At 46.8% G+C, this 15,765-nt stretch overlaps 1 protein-coding gene across 3 annotated transcripts in view; it reads left to right on the top strand.

The window, feature by feature from the left end:
• Positions 1–15,765, top strand: part of plpp3 (phospholipid phosphatase 3) — a 33,024-nt gene that overhangs the window by 6,558 nt on the left and 10,701 nt on the right. For 2 of the 3 annotated variants that reach the window (XM_084354354.1, XM_084354353.1), the window contains 4 exons: positions 10,948–11,105; positions 13,514–13,606; positions 14,324–14,511; positions 14,614–14,671. In XM_084354354.1, coding sequence (XP_084210480.1) covers positions 10,948–11,105; positions 13,514–13,606; positions 14,324–14,511; positions 14,614–14,671 — 497 coding nt within the window. Of the gene's footprint in view, positions 1–10,331; positions 10,487–10,947; positions 11,106–13,513; positions 13,607–14,323; positions 14,512–14,613; positions 14,672–15,765 lie in introns of all 3 variants that reach the window. The other variant, XM_084354355.1, reaches the window with a different exon arrangement.

Raw genomic sequence — 15,765 nt, 5'->3', positions numbered from 1 at the left:
AAATGAACTGAAAGCCCCTTTTCCATCAGCATCTCAGATGATACAGTCAGGTGTTTGGTGACGTGACTGCTCCACGAGCGACAGACGTTATTAGCAGGGGAGAGGAGCGTAACCTTTTGGCCCGAGGGAATCAGCTTCATAACCAGCCCATGAGCATTAACCCTATATGGCCGTACCCGACTCCTGCCTCCCCATTAGCCACTATAGCATTACAGCAGTCAGTCAGTCACACAGCCCCTCATTAAAGCTGGAGAGGTTTAACCTCTACCTCTCCAGGCCTCAGCCACTTCAATCCTGAGCCGCTCTACAAATATTTTCCAGAATTTCTCAAATTCTTCATCTGGCTGTAGCGCAGTGGCCAAAAACTCTTGATGTGACATCTGGTGCAATTTCAGGAGTGAGTGAACCAGGGGGCATGATGTGTGTGTGTGTGTGCGCAAAGTGGTGCTCAGGAAAGGGTGGGAAACGGAAAGGTAGTGTCGGTCGGAGGTGGGTGTGGTTGTGAAATGAAATCCTGTCCATTTTTTTTTGCCCCACAGCCCATTTCCATCCTCTCCCCCCTTCCTTCCCTCTCTGCTCCCTCTCCACTCGAGCTTGTCTCCGCTCTCCTTAACCGAAGAGGAATGGCACGCATTAGTAGTGAAATAGACAAACACAACACGATCTGGTTCATTTTGTATATGTGTGGTAGACAGATAAACAGAAAAGTCGTTTTTGGCCAAGTGTCTAATAGTAAACTGTAATCAAACTGGCAGTGTGTGGGGGGGGCTCACACACACCCAAACACAGGCTCCAGTCCAAAGCTGCTGACCTTAATCTAAGGGCAAATATTCTGCACGAGTCTGTGTGTTCAGAGCAGGAGCTGACTGAGAACTACTACTTGGCTAGATACAGCACGGGGGGAATCGCCCCGTCGTGTGCCCCCGTGTTCAAAAAAGTGCCTTCATGGATGCCGCTACGGTGGATAAAACATGATACATGCCCTCTGCGGTGCTCTTTCAGTGCCCTTTTACAGGCTGCTACCACATCACATACAGCTGGTGCCCTTTTAATTTTAATTCGCCCCCTTAGAGTCCACCACTGCTTCCAATCACTAATCAATGAATCGAACACTTGTAGCAGCGATAATGCCAGTGTGCTCATTTCTCCATGAAGTCTGCCATGTCAAGCATCACTAATGCGGCTGTTCAGTCGATAAAATCCATCACTCTCTAATAGTAGCTGAGTTATTTGTCCTTGCTCCCAGAAGGACCATGTGTATCTATTGATGAGAAGTATCGTAGTTGTTTGCATTTTCTATGCGTTTGAGTCCCGATGTTGATGCTCCTTGTCAGTCTTTTCTTCTGGTTGTCAGGACGGGGTCAGAGGTCAGGTAGAAAATAGACTCATATAGGACAAGTGCCTGCAGTGCTCTCCGTATGACATTTCCTGCTCTCACACACAGCCCAGGGCGTCGTGCAGACATTCAATGGACACGCACACAGGAATATGTAACATCAGTCCCTCGATTCAGCTCTGACAATAGTCGGATATGGTATTTACGATGTGATTACATCACTGTATACATGCCTGTACGTCTGTGGGGGGGCTTTACGGGGTGGCCTGTGATGGGTTGGGTTGGGTTGTGCGTTGTGGCTGCAGGACGAGGCGAGGTCAGGGCCCTGTAGAAGGTGAGGAATGTCCTCTGGCAGATGACCATCATTGTATGACATAATAAGATAAAGATCAGTCACAGCGGTGGCCACGGGGCTGCTAGCCCTAACAAGAATGTGTATAATTTCACGTGCGTAGACATATATTTCTGTATGTCGTGATGGAGGCTGGTGGTGGCATTGTGGTCAGACTGTAACATTTTAAGCCCGTCACTGTGACATGTGGCTGGTTTCTGCTGGTGCAAGAGTTAAAACACAATCCCGGGGTGTGTGTCTGCGCAGGGCTGCGATTAGAGGTGTGTGGGTGTGAGCGTGTGCGTGAGTGTCCCGTGGGGTTTATGAGGGAGAAAGAAGGCGCCCAGAGCTGTCATTAGATGGACTGTATGGCCTGAAGGGAGAAGTATGTGCATGCATATGTCTGCGACGTGTGTGTGGGTAGCATGTGTAAGGCATCTGTGGCTCCACTTGTGTGTATGTGTGTTTGCATGTCCCATGTGGCTCTCGAGGGCAGGCCGAAGGCATCGGGCTGACTGATGTGACTGTGTCTCTTTACGCTGGTTTACAAACCAGACGCATTCATCTCTTTTAACTCGTTTCCCAGTGCCTCCTCCGTCCTCGCAAACAATTCAATTGCACCATAAAAGACTAAACTTTGACGGTGAACAACAGCTTGTAGTTTACTCTTCAACAACAATAGTGTAGTAAAGCTTCTCCCTCTGCTGCTTCTCTCTTCACTCTCTTATCTATAATTACACCCTCAAACTGCTTATTTAGATAAATCAGGATTACTGGGCTGGACCCGACCATAAACTTTTGTTAGGAGTCAGTCTTAGTGTGTTTACGCTTGTGTTTGAGTTCTCAACGGGTTATAAAGCTGAATATTATGTATAATCCAGTTTGAGGGCAATGAGCTAATTCATAAACCTCTAATTGTCCATTACATGCATGAAGAAAAGAACTACCCAGAGGTTTTCACACTTTCTAGGATTATTAACATGGAATACACAGCTTCAAACACCAAAACGCTCCTAGCACTTGGGTGTAAATGAGAGCAGTTGATCTTGTACATCAGTGCTTCATCATAGCCAGTGGGCTGCGAGCAGGAGGCCTCATTACGTCTCTCTGTAACACCACACTGTCCTCGCCTGGGCCTCCTCCCTGCTGTTACACAGGCCCCTCTGTCTGTCACTTTCCCTTACTACATTGCCCACTACAATCCTCTGTATTTGTGTGTGTGTGCATCCAGAGATGGGGGGTTGGGGGTCAGGGAGATTTCACTGTTTCACTGAGAACAATACCCCTTTTGATGCATCTCAGCACTCTTTGTTTCGTTAACGAGGACCCAGCCGGCTAGTGGCAGACAGAAGGAGGATGAAATGGAGGGAGGGAACGAGTGAATGAGGTAGAGATGAGAGAGTGAGAGAGCCTCCTCTCCTCCGCTTTGAGCTCTCAAGGCCACTTGATTATCTGTCAGTGGTTTACGGCTGTTGCTGCTCCTCCTAGCAGCAGTGTTGACTGGATTGCGGGCCGTAGTGCTTATCTGCTCGGCTGTGGCCAGCGCTGTTGCAGTAATCAGCTCAGCATCTTTATTGGCGCTGGCCTTATCTGTGCTGCAGCCACTGAGCCCTATCCTGTTTACATACAGTAAAGAGGATCGCTGGGATACTACAGAACAACATGAAGACCGCTCACACTGTGGCTGCAATTTAATTGTCTTCAGGTCCACGATGTGTGCAGAGGTGAGGAGGATATTGGAGGAGCAGCTGAGGGGAAGAGTAGAAAGGCAGGCGTCGGGTTTCAAAGAGTCCACGGCCCTCTTCTCCTCAGCCAGGCTTTTGTCCCAGGGGGTAATAATGCCATTATGGAAACAACAGAGAAACGCCCAGCCAGCCAGCCAGCCAGCCAGCCACCAAACCAACCAGCCTAGTAGCCTGATCTGGCCCCTGGGCGCTGCTCAGGTTTCCCCTCATTGGAGCAGCTGTGCGTTCGTTCTCCTCTTTCACCTGACAGTGTGGCCAACACATTATAAATGTCCCTCCAGCCTTCTCGACTTGCTAATGTGGACCAAAGTTGATTTCCTACCAAACAGTGTTGAGTCCAACATCTCCTCAAATGTGCCTACAAGCCAACAGCAACACAGAGGCAGAAGCAGCAGCAGCAGCAGCATTCAGAGGCTGCCCTCGCAGGTGCCTGCTGGTAAAAGTCCCCTAGAGAGTGTCCCGACAGATGCCTGCGTGTAAAAGGCATTTATTCCTGTGAATAAAATCTCTCTGAGTAAGCACATGCTTCAGCCAGCGGCCCCCCGGTCGCTGCAGCATTCACACAGAGGGGGAAAAAGGGACAGGGATTCACTCTGCACACCACTCTGCTGACCTCAGCCACTCCTGTGTGTGTACGTGTGTGTGTCTGCGATTGTGTATTTGTGTGAGACACATCAGCAGCTTGTGGAAACAAAGAGCTGACATCTAGGGCCAAACATCTGTATCAGTGTGCATGTGTGCATGTGCATGGACGTATGTTTCCTAAACAGTGATTATGCGTGTGGATAAAAAAGCCTGGGTGGTTTTTACGCCGCCGAGTTTGTTTGTTTGGATTGCGGGAGCATTTTTTAAAGGCCTTTGTGGCCGACAACTTAAAAAAATGTTTGAGAGAAGCTTTGCTGAAGTTACCAGTGGAACCACAGTAATCCACTGCAACACCCACATAGCCACACACACACACACACACACACACACACAGGCGCACACTCTCACAGATGTCCTGGGCAGTGTTTCAGTGACCCTGCTCTTGTATGCTACAGTATAATCCCAGATTTAAGTCACATCCCTGACCTTTGACCCTTGGCCCTGTAGCTACTTCCAGGGTCTGTCATGAACCTCGGCTAACCTCTGCACTCTGTCGCCAGATATCTGGAACGCCACACATACTCGTGCTCATGGCTTTAGTGACCTTAAGATAAAGTTAAATGTGTGGGCTCGCAGCACTGTGAAGTGTGGGCTGTGCGACAAATCTCAGAACATCCGAGGCATCTGTTTGTATTTTGAAACCCCCCCCAAAGGTCATAGCAGTGTTTAGTTGAAGGCTGATGAGTGTGTGCCCTCTCCGAACGTTGAGATGTATATTAAGACCGAGGCAGAGGAGGAAATTCTAAGCTATTTTAGAGGAGTTACTGTTGATATAATTCATTAAGATATAGCTGATGAAAATGAACAAACGACCTTCACAAATGATTGTAACCACGCTGTTACCACTGAGCCAGCTTCCTGCTCACCTGCTTCTTCGCTCTTGGCCGAACAATGTCCGCTAACAAGTCAACCTGGCCCTGAGCCACTCATTCTCTATGATCCATGGAGATTGCAAACACACACACACAGACACACACTGTGGATGCACTCTTGTTGCTGGAAGAGGCATTTATCCAAATTAACGGACTAAAGGGCTTAACTGATGCAAAAAATTGAACAAAGACACGCAAGCTGCCTCCCTCTACACAGACACGGAGTCACACACATATCAAGTAACCACAGCATAATATCTATACATATTTCTATTATATATTTAGTAATGTAGACCACGTCAGAGTGTTTAGTAACAACACAGGTTATGTTGCAGCTTGAACTGATAGAAGTGTGTCAAAAGTTTCCTCCAGAGACTGGGACTGGCCTGAAATTGACAAGTGAAGGTAATGGATCTGAAGCTAGGTTTCTCTGTCATAACACTACACACACACACACACACACACACACACACACACACACACACTGACACAGATCCACAGATCAGGTTGTTTCATCTGTTGGAATCGATTGTTATGGAAAAGGTTTAAAAGACAACTATCCATTTTTTCTTTCCATAAAATGTCAGAAAATGGTTTAAAAAATCCCCCTCACAATTTTCCAGAGTTCAAGATGGAACAAATTATTTGTTTTATCCAACTAACAGTCCAAAACCCAAAGATATTGAGCATACAGCGGTATAAAACTGAGGAAAAAAGTTTCACATCTGAACATCTGGAAACGGATAAGAGGATTAAACTACTATCAAACTACTATTTCTTCAAATGTTTTCAACTAAACGTCTTACATGTTGCACCTTTAACAACAGAAGCCAAGGTTTCTAAATGTTACATGTTTTCTAAATACAATCAGCTGGACAAGAACTTTATCTAAATAATTAAAAGTTGGTAAAAATTGAACTTGAATCAGGAACTATGTTATCAAAGAATAAATAAAAATGAACATGATCCAACCAGATATTCTGTGCTGGTTTAAAGCACGCTACAGATACTTAATGAAAAATAAAAGTTTCTGGAGGAACTGCAAAGCATTGAGGTTTGACTCTGATTTGTTGCAGAGCTGTGAGAAAAATCATAGAAGAAGAGGAAACAAAGTGTGATTGATTGACTGGCCGGTCTATGGAGTCAATCCCCCCTCAGCCTCTCTAACCTTCCTCTGAATTCTTGGACCCGCTCCTTCTCAGGACGGGTCACATGGTGTGTTTGAGAGACAGGAGGAGGAAATCCTCCATTAGAGCAACCACAATACCTCTTCCTTTTCCCCGCTCCGCCTCCCATTCACCTCTCTGACACTCCGGCTCGCTCACCATAATCACGATATCATTCTTAATTCTGCTCCCGAAAGCCATGAAAGCCCATTAAAATGTCAATAGAGACGCAGACGGGTGAGCGAGAGAGTCATGAGAGCGGGAGAAGGGAAAGCTCGCTGCTATAGTCTGAGCAGACACGCAGGTGTTGCTCTACAGGGAAATTAGTGCCATGCCAGGGGGAATTAACCTTTTGAGCAACGCAGAGCTTGAGCTGCCTTAAGAATAGTTATTGTGTCCTGTTCTGGCAGGTACAGTCAGTCTTAACATGAGGGAAAATAATAGAAGCTCACTGATCCTAAACCTGTAGCAGAGAGGAGTTTAGGACTTTATATTAATCAGCGCTGTTGAAATACATAAAAATTCAAATCCAGATATTTCTAACTCTAGAAAAATGGTAAAACAAGCATGTCTTTTCTTTAAACCTGACGGAAATGTGAAATCCAGACTTAGTCGCGTTAGTACTGCTAATCTAAGTGCTAACTCGCTATACCAAATTTAACCCCAAAGCCAATCAAACGGGCTCCGGCTGGATAATCTCTCTCTCACACAAACAAATGCTCGCATGCACACACACATGCGCAGCAGCAGGCTACATATACAAACCTAACCGACAAACATATGCACACAAACCATATATAAACACACACTAGCATACCTTTGTGCCATGATTTCTGGCTCGCAGTGGAGCGTGAGCATGTGAGTGGATTTATGGAAAGAAAATAAGTACAGCATATGCACTTAAACACACGCACACACACATACACCAAGGCCATGACCTCTGCATATAAACACTGATTCAACCAGCCAATGAAATACCTCTCTCTCTCACTCTCTATCTGACCTGCGTAAGTAGTCTTTAGTGGCCTGCAGTGGTTCTCCTCGCAGACCGAAGGAGAGAAATGCATGACGGGATCTGATAAGACAAATAGAAGTGTTCCCCAAACTCGCCAAACCACCCACTTAGGACGTGTGTTTTTTTTCTTCTCCTGCTGCATTCTCTGCAACTCCATTGAGGGTTTTTTTAGGCCCCAATTATTCTCAGGCGCCTGTTTGTGGCATTGAAAAGCAGCTCATAAGGAGAACGCACGCAACCTCTCCCGCAAAGGCAAAAACACAAAAATAAAGGCTGAGATAAAATGCAAAATGGTGCATTTAGCGGGATTGTTCACAAGTGGTACAGGTGCTTTCCCCTTCTAGCACTGAGGCATCCCTGAATGTTACTGACCTCGTGACAGAGCTTGTAAAATAGTTGTTTTTTAATTCACTCATGCACCACAGGCCTTTGCCAGCAGCCCAGCCCACCTCTTTCTTTCTGTTTTTATCTCCCCCTGCTCTGACACTCCCCCGTCCCTCTCCTCCTCTCTCCGGGTCAGCGGCCTCTGTGAAGGTCGCCCACTCTTTATCCCATCGCCATTAAAGAGGTCATATTTCTTCGTGCCGCTGTTTGCAGATGGGGCTCAGATGGGCTGCGGGGTTAGTGTTTTAACTTCGCGGACTGTCTGTGGTATGAGGGGAATGCCCACATGCCAGGCTGTTTTCAGGGGGACAGGCAACACAAAACAGCTCGGCATCTCAAGGCTGGGAAGCGTGTTGACAGAGGGGCTTTCATCAATTCTCGATAGATAGTGTCGATGTGCTCGATCGCTCGCTCTCGCTTCCCTTTTTCTGCCTCTCAGGAGACGGTCAACTTTCCCATGCTGGTCTCCGATCCCAGTTTAGCCTTTAAGTACCAGTTTGCATGTGTGTGTTTGTCCGTGTGTGTGTGTGCGTGTTTCCCATGTCTGTTAAGCTCATGACCTCCTCTCCTTTCACTTCTCCTCATTAGCATTTGAATCCCCCGTCCACAAGTGGGTCAGAGTGGAGCAACGGAGAAAGAGAGGGAAGGAGAAGTAGGAGAAAACAGAGGAGAGACTGGTGTGAAGGAAAGCATGATCTGCTTTCTGAAAAGTGTTTACCCAACAGAACTTATTTTGTTCAGCGTATGAGGGTATTAAAGGTTACTGGGGCGCTAAGCTAAAAGACTCACATGCGCAGAAATCCGCACCAGAATGTACTTGTCGCGTCGACTGTCCTGCCCTGCCTTGCCCCCGTAGTTCTGTGTGAACCGGCTCACCCGAAGCTCACCCTGCCTGTTGTGTGGATAGCGTGGTTCTCAGACACCACCAAAGTCTGGCCCAGCCCTGTGTGGGCCCACCAGCAGCCTGTCGAGCCCTGGCGCTGCACCCTGTTTGTGCAGGTGTCTGCCTCAGTGACCATCCCATCTGCTGCCCTCTACCTACCACCGGAAAGAGAGAAAGTCAGCTTTGACTCTCTTTACGCCATTTAAGTGGCTTTCAGCTGTCGGAGCACGGTTGTCATGGAAATGTAGATGTTCACATCTCATTTTCTCCTGAGCGCTTCATTTTAAGGACTTCTTGTTCAGTCTGGGCTGAAGGTTGAGTTTTAAATTCATTCTGACCTCAAAGTTTCCAAAAATGTTCCTTAGAAAAGCTTCATTTATTGCAGTCAGCTTTCAAAATCATCATTTTCTGTGGCCAAAAGCCACCAGCGCCGCATATATTAATGCAAACAGAAGTACAAAATGAAGAAACATGACATTTCCTCCATATTAAACTGGACATGGGCTCATTTACACCTGAGACAACACTTTGCTCTTTCAAGTGGGAGCAGATGTCACAGTGTGGATGTTAAGGAGCCTGTGAGAGCCTTGACTGTCCACAAGAATGCGTGAGAGTGTGTGTTCATTCAAGTGGTTACTGGTGAGTGCTGTGTTTTTCACGACAGACCAGTAACACGATCTCCCTCTCCCATCACTGGTGAGACAACGGTCGCGGTTCTCTGAGAATTCCTGAGTAGATTTCTGACCCAAATGTCAAAAATCCCTGTGATGTGAGCTAACCACATGAACCGCATGCAGGAATAGTTTCTGTGCAGTCTGACGCTGAATGTATATGTCGGATTGTCTGCGTGTGGGTCTTCAGGACGCCTTCTTGTCTTGCGCTGCCTCTATTTATGAGCTACTACGGTCATACGTACACACGCCAAACATTCTCTCATGCGAGAAATGTTCCAGAGTTGGGTGGGCTTCGTTTTGTTTTTCTTGGTATTCACACATTTTAAAATCCCCAAAGGAAAATTTTTCAAAGCCCCTGCTGGAGTTTACACGCCTGCATTTGTAGTCTTTTGATTTGGAGATATGTATTTATTTTCCTTTCATCAGGAGGGAGTGCGGGTGTGCACGAGCGTGTGAATGTGTATGCTGTTGAAGACGTCAGCAACAGAATTAATTTGACCGGCCGAACGTCTGGCACTCTTTTAGCTGTTCGTCCGTTCGTTGTTGAGGTAGTTGGATAAAGATCCTCTAGATCCTCATGAATGCTGTTATCAGAGTTTCACATGTTAGGGAATAGTGTAAATTGCTTTCCTGCCTAGATTTAGATGAGAAGACTGATATCCTCTCGTGTTTTGTAAAGTGAATATGTAGTAAAAAGGCTTAAATAAAGGTCTGAAATATGTGGCGACTGTCCCCAGCTGGTTAGCTTAGCATAAAGACTGAGAACAAGGGAAAACAGCTAGCCTTGCTGTGTCCAAAGGTAACGAAATCTGTCTACAAACAACCCAAAAGCTCAGTAAATGACAAGACATTTCAACACTCTACCTGGAATGGCACTCTCTTCCCCTTCAGTCCACAACACTTAAGTTCTCACAATGTATTGACATTGTCCCCGTGTCGGTGGGTTTCTTTTGTCTCCAATAATGGATCCCTAGTGCCAAATATTTGCTCTGTCAGGAGGGGGGGGATCTCCTAATGCTGAAGAATAAATCTCAGCTCTCAATAGCCTGGTGTCACACTGTCAACAGGAGCAGCTTGACAGGGGAGGGTTTGCTGGGTCAACAGCCTGATCACTGGTGATGCTAATGTGCAAATATGTGTTTTAACGTGATATATTTCTCCTCAGCTTCAAGGTAAGTAGCTTTACGATGCAATGTGATTCCCTGTATTAGGCGTGACTGTTGATCAGCCTTATGTATGTGTGAGTGTGTGGGTTCATACCTCCATTCATGTGTGTGTAGCAATGCTGCCCAGCCTGGTTCTGCACCGAACCTCTGTTCGTCCGTACCAGAGGGGTCTCTACTGCAGTGACTCCAGCCTGAAATACCCCTACAAGAGCAGCACCGTCCCCTCCTCAGTGCTCACTTCTGTTGGGTTGACACTGCCCGCGGTGTCCGTAAGTCGCCCCCCCACCACAAAGAGCACTTGATGTTGGGGAAAGGCAGAAACAGGGAGGGCTGGTGGTTCATGATGGTGGCTGTGAAGGAGTGACAGTGTTAAATGGGTCCAGAAAAGCTGAAGTAACTCTTAAAAGGTGCAATATGTAAAAACTGGGCACCTGTTGAATGCAATTTCACCTTTGAGTAAATCATAGTTTAATTTACGGGGTTAGTTGCATTTGATTTTGTAAATCCATCACTCCTTTGCTCTCAGCTGACCTTTCATGACATCCTAAAGCCCCATCCCATTTCTGCCATATCCCATGATCCCCTGGGTCCAGCGTGCTCCTTGTGCCCCCCCACCCCCCGTTCTCCTCTGTTTATGTCCGTGTCACTGACCTGGTGCTTTTATGCTTTCTTTCTTCTCTCCCTCTTCCTGTCCTCCTCTCTCTTTGCTCCCCTCCTGTGTCTCTTGTAGCTAGCCTGCCTTTCCTGATCATTGAGACTAGCACCATAAAGCCGTACCAGCGCGGGTTTTACTGTTCGGACGAGTCCATCCGCTACCCCCAAAAAGAGGGAGACACCATTAGCGATGCCGTGCTTTGTGGTGTTGGCATTCTTATTGCCATCTTCTCTGTAAGTCGACCTTCACACCTCCCTTTGTTTTCTGCTTTTACTCCAATTTAAACTCTTAGCCCGATAGATCAGTCTCACTAACATAGCCCCTTCATCAAAACGTTTGAGTGATTACCTATCATGCAGTATTTTCTAAAATACTCCAGTCTTCTGCTGTAAATGTGCTCTATATGTCCTGCCCTTTTCATTCTACAATGTTTTCTTCGTCACACTTTCTTCCGCATCAGCTCTGACTCATCCAAGCCATTTGTAACGGCCTGTTTTTATTACTTCGCTAAGCCAGTCGGTGGTAGCGAGAGAGGCCCCCCAAGCGACATTGGGAAGTGTGTGTTTACGTGTGTGTTCTGACGCATGCATGCCAAAGACCAAAGAGATTTTACAAGTGCTCGGTCCATTCTCATACCTCCCACTCGTATCCCTGCATCCTGACTCCGTGCCCTCTCTGCCCCGCACATTGCTCCGGGTGAACGTGTCAGTGCTCTCTCCCATGCCCGCAGTGCCTCACTGATAGCCTCGAGCATGAAGTCTTCATTCCCATGACTCGAGTGGCTGCACTGTAGTGCCAACAGATTAGAGGGGGGGGGTCGGGGGTTAGTGGAAACATGTTATAATGATATGCGGTGGGGTATGCGTATGTCAATTAGTGCCACGTGGTCAGGCTAGATGGTCTTTAAAGCCCCCAGACTCTTTGTGGCGCAGCCCCCTCGTAAGTTCCCAGACTGAGACGTCGCTTCGCCCCCGTCTCCTCGCCATTAGCTTGGTGGGCACGCACACAAACACACACACACGCTGTACCAGCTCAGCTCTTCTACTTATTGGAACCAGGAGACTGTACTTGTATTTAGTTAGTTCCCCTCACATGTTCACGTGTGGGCAAAGCTGGCGTGTCTCACACAGCTGCGTTCCATTAACGGCGTCTACTGCCATGCCGACACCATTCCTCGAACGTGCACATGCTCGCTCGTGCCGGCGCACACACACATCCTATATATGCGCGCATGTACGTGCATTTACCGGCAGAGTCCAGTTGGGCCTCTTGTTTATCTTCGCTGCGAGGGAAATCCCAACAGTCCTGCTGGTCAGGCCTGTCTGTGTCTGACACTGTGAGAAAAAGGATTAGCAATAGCGAGATAGTGTTCCGTAAACACACATACTGATGATCCAAATAAACCAATCAGGCACCTGTTGAGCCCTCTGTTCTGGTGAGAAAGGCCCTGACTGCACGTAGACAAGCAGAAAAATGGTAATAAACCAAAACCGGGAGATAGACAAGAGGAGGAGAGGTTTGAATGCAAATGCTGACAAGCCAAATAAACTCCTCCGGCCCGTATTGGCCTCCTGCGGTTCTAATCTTAAGCTCAGATCAGAAGAATTCATTAACAATAGCAAACACATACACAAACCAATGCACCGGCGTGTTTGTTTCTTCTGGCTGTGAGCCTGCCAGCTGATCACCCAACAGGCAGGATATGTGTGTTTATCAAGCCGGACAATACAAACACATGCAAATACACAAACGTTATGTATCCGCATTATCTTATCTTATAGAGAGGATGTCTGTGAAACACTGCACACATTTTAAGTCCTAATGGTATTCACAGTCACAGTACCCTCCGCTGGCTCACAGATAGGCAGGTAAATATTTTCTTGAGAGATGAGGGTGAGGAGGTTGGCCAAAGAGTGAAGCCTTGTATGGAAAGAGGAAGGAAAGGGAGATGTGGTTAGTGGTGGAGAGCAGCCGGTCTGTCAGTCAGATACCCCAGGTGGTTTAGATATGATTGACATGTCCGTGCCTCGAGGGTTGGCTTGGCCATAAGCCCCCTCAGTGTAGATGAGGTCTTTCCATGGGCCCCAACACGACTTAAAAGCGTCTGGCTGGAATGACAGGGTTCAGGGGTAGCCCTCTCGACTTAAGCCTTATAGCAGACCACTCTAATAATATAAACCCTTCTCAGTCAGGTCAGTCTGACTGACACATTGACCCCGCCTGGATCACTTGTTTAAGTTTTCATGTTTTCCTTTCCCCTTGCCATCACTGTGTCATTATCCTCCATATCTCACACAAAAAGGCGCCGTCATATCACTGAGCAGAGCGTCACCACCCATTAATAATCTCACACCACATTCAGACTGCCGGAGGGAAAGGCAGGCCATGCTCACCCTTTGTGTTTGTCTGTGTGTGAATGTCACTCATCCTGTCTGCCCTTTACTCATCCTTCCTTATCAATCTGTGACTTCAGTTTGGAATGAAATTAGATATCCTGCATGATACACACTCAAACGTTAGCATATTTACTGTAAGGTTATCTGTGAGACTGTAGGACTCAGCAGCATCACACAGCTAGAATCTGTCTTGTGTTTGTGCTCAGTGTTGTCTGTTTATCTCAAAAAACAATCCTTTATTTTAGATTGTGATTGGAGAATGCTTCAGGATTCACCAACTTCACGAGGGAACCAAGTCTTTTGTCGGGAATCCTTACGTCGCAGCTCTCTACAAACAGGTCAGCTCCTCACAAGCACGTTTTTATATCTGATCAGATTGTTGCATAAACCCTTCCCCCGAAGGGTTATTGCTCAGTCTGAGCTTTGAAACCGTGATTACCACCACCAACACATCACATCCACTGTGTAGTACTTTCCTCACTGCGTGGATGCTAAATGCTGTCAGGATTTAGGCTGACGTCAGCAACTTTTTCCTGCTCTATTGGATTTGGCAGACTGCATTACATTTGTGAAACACACTGGTTTGTCCTCGTCCGACCAATTTTGGTTATGTTAGTATGACATAGCAGTCTATCTTACAGTTTTTCACATCATTAATGTAGCCATCAAGTGCATTTTTAAGACTCTTTTACTCTCGGCTCTTGGTTTAAAATGAGCCGTAGACAGTGTTTTCAACCAATTTATGAAGCTAAAGCTAGCTAATTAAAGCTTAAATAGCTGGCTTGTCGTAGCTGAAAAATCAATTTGCAACAGTTGTCCATTCATCCACAAAAACGGTGGCATCTGAGGCAAGATTTGAAGAAATGAATGACTCAGAAATGTCTCATTTTGAGAGGTAAATCTACCGTCACCATTGTAATATGTGATGTGTCAGGACGTGAAGGTGTTTAAACAGTAAACAGTAAGTAAGAGGGACAGGGTTTAGCTAACGGCCAATTATTGACAGCTACATAAACAGCAATTATGTCTAATCGTGAATATGTGTGGTCTTGCAGATGGGTGTGTTTCTCTTTGGATGTGCCGTCAGCCAGTCGTTCACGGACATTGCCAAGGTGTCGGTGGGTCGTATGAGACCCCACTTCTTAGACGTGTGTAAACCCGATTTCTCCACCATCGACTGTTCACGTGGATACATCACCAACTATACCTGCACTGGCGATGAAAGTGATGTACAGGAGGCCAGGTTTGTGTAAACACCAGTACATACACAAACCACAGTAAACTGTACTAATGTTATTATGACTATGCTCTAATGACTGACTGAAGATAATCTTTCCCTCCACAGGAAATCCTTCTTCTCAGGACACGCCTCTTTTTCAATGTTTACCATGCTCTACCTGGCTGTAAGTAACTATTAAACTCTTGTACTCACATCGCAGCACACTCACAATCATGCAAGCACACGCATGCTTAGAGTCACACAAACAATGGTTTTCGGGGAAAGAAGGTTGGACCGTGATTTTGGGATTCTGGAGAAAAAGCAAAACATTGTTCTCATCCACTTCTCCTCCCCCTGCTCTTCACTCAGTTTATGAAGAGTTTCATTCTTCTTCTTTACTCCTCCGAGACGTGAATGGATGCACTCCACCTGTTTTCTTCAGAGCAGCTGTGCGTGCACTTCCTGTCCTCTCCCATTTCCCTCAATTGCTCCCTCTCACTCCACCTGTTGTGGGTGTCGGGTGAGGCTTAGCACCCTGGAGGCACTTCATGCTTCAAAAGGTCTAATTGCACACACTCACACACACATACGCACATGTGCCAGCTCACAGCTCCCCAATCATCTCCTCCCCTCGTGTCTCTGAACAGGAGAGTCAGAGTCGGTGTTTTGGGTCTGTCTGGCCTGAGCTTGGTTACGAGATGGTCTCGGTTCTCACGGCGTTCTGACAGTACATAAATTCTGTTGTTGCGTAATGCATTATCGTGCCGTGAGAGATGATGGGTATTTCCCAGCCTCTGGGTGAACCTACAGCTGCACTCTGGTCAGACCGAGGAACAGCGATGAGAGCGAATAAAAAGCAGGGGGAAAAGCAAGAGAGGGAACGTAGATGCATCCAGACCACAGAGTGACACACTAGTCCGAGACCAGTGTTCCAGCTGCGGTGAGCTCAGGACCATCGCCAGAGGAGGCTGGTGCAAACAGTGAAACGGAGGAGGAACAGTTTGTAGTCGAATGTTTTGGAACACAAAACCAGCCTGAAACAAATCCCACAGCGGACGCATTCCTGGTGGGATAAGGAATATGCAGCGTTTATTTGTTTTCGCCAGCTGAAAGCCAGTCACGTGACATCATGTTTTCACACACAGAACCTCCCACTCTATTCGACGTCAGAGCAGATATTATTAACAGCAACAACCCAAATCTAGAAATGAATCAATAGAACATGAGGACACATAATTACCCTGCAAGTGTAACTGCATAGCCAATAAAAAGCTAAGC

The sequence above is a fragment of the Pagrus pagrus genome (genome assembly GCF_965226575.1).
Source record: "Pagrus pagrus genome assembly, chromosome: 6".
Classification (NCBI taxonomy): Eukaryota; Metazoa; Chordata; class Actinopteri; order Spariformes; family Sparidae; genus Pagrus; species Pagrus pagrus.
The sequence above is the reverse complement of the archived record's forward strand: the minus strand, read 5'-3'. Positions and strand labels throughout refer to the sequence as shown.